Below are 6,408 nucleotides of genomic sequence, written 5' to 3'. Positions count from 1 at the left end.
GGGGGAATCACAGGAAAGCAGCTTTGTACTATTTCTTTAAATTTACAGATAATTTTTTTTCCTAAGAAGCTTCTAAAATAGTTATTTGCCTTATTATTATTCTTTTTTTGGCACTGCAAGACAAGAGGGTTTTTTTTAAATAGCTTGTAAAATGACAATTAATGACCTGAAGCACAAAGATAACAGATGCACTTAATACAAAATGAAGCGTCAAAGACTGTTAGTAGCTTAATGATTATTTGGTACCATGGGAAAATGGCTATGCTGTTACAAGAAGCCAAACAGTACTTAGTAGTGTGATCTGACCTCCCATTCAGAAGAAAACAACTAAAAGTTACAGAGTTGATTATCCTTTTTTGTTCCTTTTGCATGTCATAATAGGCATCAGTTTAACAATTAACCATAAGGAGAACCTCTGCTTTAAGTATTACGCTCTTAGTGGTAGATTACATCTTACTTGTTTCACAACATCAAAGCAATCTTACAACTTACCCAGCTCTTCAAGTGATGGCACACCATATTTCTCATCATGGTCATCCGAAACCGGAGTAGTACATTTTTCCATTACTTCTGGGGTTATAGTCTCTACTGGCATCTCCAGTGGTTCCATTCTACTAATGAGGGTCTGGAATCGTTTGTAAGTAAGAGGAGGCTGTCCTCCATTTAATTCTATTATTCTGGATTAAAAAAAAATAAATAAAAAATAAAAAAGAAAGTAAGTATTTAAGTCAGCAAATAGTATATAACAATTACTTTAATAAAATATACATGCCTATACACACACAGAAGTACCTGCTTACCTGCCTCTAGCATGTTATATAAAATCACAGATATACACAGTAATACAGACAGTTTGAACTTTAATTTTACCATCCTTTTTTCCCCACCAGGGAGATATATATATTAACGGTTTATAAGTCAATTATTCTTCATTCCTGGGTTGAAGAAAGTCCGTCAAGAACAAGTAATGAATATGGACAGCTCAAGGCAAAGAAAAATACAGATCAAAGCAGATGAGAGACCATAGCTACATAGAGATACATCCAAGTCACCTACAAGACTATGCTATTTGCATAAGACCCCTATTTTTCTATTCAGGTAATGAGAACAGTAGGCAATATAACAACTGTCTTAATACGAGGAAAAATGAAGGTGTAATTTATACACAGTGACTGCTGTAAAAACACAGTTTCCATATCTCTAAGATATTGAAAACAGGAAAACTTGTAAGAAATAATTTACGAAGTGGTAGGTGGAAACAACTGTTCACTTGGGGGGGTTACTTGGGCAGGGACAGAAGAAAAGGAATTTTCAATTCAGGATTAAAAAAAAAAAAATTAAAAAAATCAGGTATTGGTTTCAAAACAGTAAATAATTCCCTTCCCCCCCCGTATGTCTAGCTGCCTCTCATACATTGGCTTGTAACAGAATAAACCAGGCATCTACTACAATAAATTACTCAATGTTAAGAGAAGCCAAGTCATACTTTTGACTAGTTTACAGATTATGTTTCTATAACAGGGAGCTAATACTAATCCATTTAAACAGATCTGTCGAAAAATATAAACAAGACATCGAGTAAGGCAACACAGGGGTACCAAACAATCCCCAATTACTTTATTGGATACATAACTGATAGGAAACAGTTCTTGAAAAATAAAGGACTTCCTGCTAACTTGTGTAAGTGAAATAAGGACAACACAATCTAACAGAACAACTAAACCACAAGAAGTCTTATTTGGGAGAAGTTACAGGCATGTTTGAGTAACTTCATTATAATAAGACAGGTAATTAACATGACCATTATTTTCAAAAGAACCCCAAATTGAAACTGTACTTCAGATACAGTTATGCGATTCCAAAAGAAGGTGCAAAGTTCTACTCAGTATATAATAAAATTTGGATGGATGGATAGGTAAGAGAGAAACAAAACAAATTTGTAGCCTTCCTAACTATAAAGTGCTCTGCGTAGAAAGTAGCAACAATGTCTAACCAAATACTACATATAATTCATACCTTTTTTTTCTTTTTAAAATCAGAGGTAATGGTAACTTACTTGTCTAGGTCATATAATGTATGGGAAATTCGAACAATGACCTCCACTCCAGCTTCACTAGCCAGCTTCTTAATCGCTGCATCTCTTTCCTTCCCAAATGGTTCAGAATCATATTCAATAGAAAGTTTTGCAATATTCCATTCCTGCAACACAAGACAAAAACATGGTCCTTCAGCAACTCATATGCTGCCTGATGGAGGGTGAGGGAAAGGAGAATGGGAAGGATAGGGACAAGATGGAACACCAGCTAGTAACTGCTGATAGCTGTCAAGAGATACACAAAGGCACAAAAAAAAAAAAAACCCAAAGAACATTTAAACACCTAAACTCACAAAAAAAAAAAGTCCAATGTTTTGGCATCTAAGTAGGAATCAGGCATTAAAAAAGCCTCTACCTGTCCCATTACTGTGGGTGTATATAGTAATGGGACAACTTCTGTGCAAATTTTGAAAATTTAGCTCTAACTTTAAGATCTGTATACCTTAAGAGACACAACAGAAGGGAAAGATGACAGAGGCTGTCTTCTGGACATTGATTAGCAGCAGTATCTTGCTCTGCAGAAAAGCTGTTCACATATGCCTGTCAACTTTAACAGCAGAACTGAAGTTTGGGGTGGGGAGGGGGTGCAAAATAACACACCACCCCCCAAACCAAACACCACACCATTTCCTTCCCTTTTCCAGATCCCTACCCCTCACACACCAGAATGGACATTCTTCAAATTCACAATTAAAACACAAAATTTTTAAAAAAATAATCCATCTCCTAAAAAAAGGACACCTTCAAGTCTAACACCCTTTATGTGACAGATGCTGCTACCAAGGCCAACAGTAACAAGTGGGGGAAAAGCGAAGAAAGGGATCAGCTAATGGCTGAGGCTCCTGCAACAGTAGGAAATTGGAAAGGTAAAGTATGCACAGAGCAATCCTAGAAAGCCATCCTGCCAGTCAGAGAAATACCCTTCTAATTCCTCATAATCTTAGTCAGTTGATTTAAACACACCAGCCAGACTATTTCAGAGAACTGGATTTATACCAAAGAGACGAGGGGCACTCTAATGCTGTTCACCTAGGGTGCCGTTTCACTTCTGAACTCTAGCTCTCTCCTAGATGAAGCCCAGGTACAACCCCAAGGATAGGCAATTCCAAGGAGTGCTTGCTCTTTGAAAGAAGGCTTGGCTCCTTCCATCAAGTCTGCCAAGACTGACCCAGCAAGCCCTGAATCCTCAAGCAACCTCCTACACTCTAATACAACATTTATTTCCCATTTCATAATGTAAAACCACTGTCTGACAAGTTACAGCACATATTTTTCTGAATCTTTCTTTCCTCTGGCATATGGAAAAGAAAGCCATAAAAAATGTGTCCAAGAGCCAGAGCCACATCCCCACGGGAGCCAAGGAACTCCGAGACAAGTGCTACGTGATGCGAATACACCCAGATCACATCAGCATGAGCTAGGCACTTAGAAGAAGCACGGACACAAATTGCTTTGCACATAGTGCTGGATGCTTTTAGCAACACAGATGCATAAAAGAATTAGAGATTGTTCCAATTTATTTTCTTTGTCAAGCCAGTCCCAAAGAGCTAGAGATATAGAGCAGACCAGGGCAAATTCTAGAGAATGAGGCAAGAACCAACCAAAACTTGACTGGTTCAAGTTAACCAACAGGCACCAAATGGGTACCTGTTACTCGTGGAAGTTGCATCTCTGCAGTCAGATGGAACTACCATCCTCAAATTAGTTCAAAAAACTGCAACCAAATAAAAAAAAATAAAAATCAACCAAACAAAAAAACTAAAATAATTTTGCAAAGACTTGCAAAGTCCACTGGTAAACACATTCCGTCTCTATGCACTACTCCAGAAGATGACAGCCTACTGCTGCTATTGGCAGCACTCTTAGCTAGTACTGCTGCAAACATGTGACACTGAATTCAGTGTCTTAAGGGAAGCAAAGCTGCTCTGAAGGACTGGAAAGAGGAAAGCAAACAGTCATATATATATATATACACACACACACACATCAAAGAGCCTAAAGGTCCTTGAGGCCTTTTGCAAGGATCAAGATAGATCAGTGCTCTGCCTTTTGAAGGAATTGTCCTTCAGCCTGTGAAAAGGAGAGCCCTACCAAGAAACAGCTGTGAAACATTCATCCCCAGGAAATCCATCTGTGATAAGGCTCCTGACACAAGGCTCTACAGAAGTTTCACTATCGCCTACCATTATTTACTTAAAGTTATCTTCTCCCAGCCAAAAAAAAAAAAAAAAAAAAAATCTACATGCATTCTTCAGGGTCAGGATCATCACTCACCTTTGAGACATTTAATGAGGATGATCTGAAAAGCTTGGATCAGTGTTATATGCCCTTCACTGCACTGCAAGTGCCTGATGTACTGCTACTGCTCTGGCAAAAGAGCCTTTGTGATTAATGGAATGAGATAGGTGCATGTTCCAGGCAGCCTTCAGCCAGAAGTTGAAGAAGTCCTCAAGAGTTTCAACAATGCCTCTTATTTGTTTGAGGATAGAGGATGTTCTGAAAAGCCCCTCAGTGAACAAATACACGATAAAGAGACTTTTTGGTAATTTCAGGAACCAGAAGACATAGACAGATGCGAATGTTCTTTTTTGGTTGCTGTACACTACCTATCTAACTAGATAAGTTATCTTCATTACCTTCTCAGCACTAAAATTAGTATTCTGAAAATGTGGCACTCCAATGCTGTTAGGCATAGAAAGATCAGCCTGGTAGCAAGATTTGAAACAGGAATTGTCAAAGTAACCATTGAAGTATTTAAGAAAACTAGTCGCAGGTCATTCAAATCCAGAAGACAACACACACAACAGCAAGACCTTTGCCCCTATTTAAATGCAATCAAACCAAATTTGGCATGCAGATGTAACAAGCCTGAACATCTGGGCAATTGCAAGCAGCAACTAATGCCAGAGTACTCCTGCAGGAAATTCTTCACTGAGGGGAAATCAAGAAAAGACCAGTCAGAGTATTATCCAGTTAGCATTTCACAAATACAGCACAAGAATGAAGACAGAAATCTGAGTTTTGGTTTTCAGCCTGGTGTTGAAGATTTGGGAATAAATATCTTGAACAGATGATCTCTTTGGAAAAACAGTATTTTTTTTTCCCCTCACAGTCTCGCTCATCTCAGTCGCCTCAATCCAGTCGTTCCATAAAAACTATTAAAATCAGTCTGCAGAGTGATCATTTTTACTATCCTATTATAGCACCATTACCTTAAATACATTATTATCCATGGAAGACAAATTAGTATCAGTAACAATCCCTCACAGCTTTAACTTCCTCAGTAATAGGACCCTTTCCCACAAAAGCCTTAAACTTCTTTGACTAGAAATTGCTGTTCACCTCCACTATGCTTTTACCAAGCCTACTACTGGCAAAAAGATTATTAAATCACTTTTAAATGGCCAAAAAGCAACCTCAGCAGATATTTGGCCTAAATAAAACATTGCTTTTACATGTCAGGTTTTGAACCTGGATTCATGTGCACAGAATTATATTTCAGTATTTCAAAAGGGACCTGGAAAGGAAAATTTAGCAATATACAGTACCTACACTTAGCAAAGCATTAGAAATCAGTTCCATTTCTGTAAAGAAAGAAACCAAAAACTGTAAAGTCTAAAATCAACTTAGTTCAGTTGGTGATATATATGCACACTAGAGGGGAAAAACCCAAATCTAACGAAAACAACTTTAAAGAGAAACTGCAAGGATAGTTAAGTATTTGCATGGATAACAACTTGCACTGAAGTATATAGTACAAGAAATATTCCTAGTTGAAATTAGTTTGTCAGTCATATTTAGGGATAGAAACAACAACCGCAAGGTGGCATTTACCTTGAAGAGTCTGGGGAAAACATCTGCTGGCTGTCCACGAATAACAAACAAACGTGAATTCAGTTTCCGTAGATTGGCATCAAGATCCTCAAGACACTGAAGCAGGAATCTGCAAGGAATTACAAAGAAACATTTATTTTCTGAGGCAAACCAGACAATTTTACAATAGGAAAAGGGAACCAAGAGGAACAATCCAACAAAGATTATCAGACCTTCAGTATTTGGTGTGTATTTTGGTGACGCATGCACGTTCACATCCTAATTACATTTAGCTTACAGTAGTACAATACCATATCATATATTCAACAATACATAATTCAGAAAACCAAACTGCACTGTCATTTAAGTTTTCACCTCAAGACCTTCACGAACTCTGGAATGGACTCAAACATACTAAATCTTACCTAAAACTAGAAGTATCTTGTCAGTCTAAAAAAAAGCACACTACAGGAAAAAAAAAAAAAAATCAAACAAACAAA

General features: G+C 37.5%; 1 protein-coding gene across 1 annotated transcript in view; it reads right to left on the bottom strand.

Moving 5' to 3' along the window:
• CRY1 (cryptochrome circadian regulator 1) overlaps nt 1–6,037 on the bottom strand; it is a 17,347-nt gene extending 11,310 nt beyond the window's left edge. The window contains exons 1-3 of the mRNA XM_035889192.1: nt 5,930–6,037; nt 2,057–2,199; nt 493–677 (exon numbers count right to left, since the gene is read on the bottom strand). Coding sequence (XP_035745085.1) covers nt 493–610 — 118 coding nt within the window. The 5' untranslated portion in view covers nt 611–677; nt 2,057–2,199; nt 5,930–6,037. The remainder of the gene's footprint in view (nt 1–492; nt 678–2,056; nt 2,200–5,929) is intronic.
• Nucleotides 6,038–6,408: the final 371 nt, after the last annotated feature.

This window comes from Egretta garzetta, unplaced genomic scaffold, assembly GCF_000687185.1.
Source record: "Egretta garzetta isolate BGI_Z169 unplaced genomic scaffold, ASM68718v1 scaffold782, whole genome shotgun sequence".
NCBI classification, from domain to species: domain Eukaryota; kingdom Metazoa; phylum Chordata; class Aves; order Pelecaniformes; family Ardeidae; genus Egretta; species Egretta garzetta.
The sequence above is the reverse complement of the archived record's forward strand: the minus strand, read 5'-3'. Positions and strand labels throughout refer to the sequence as shown.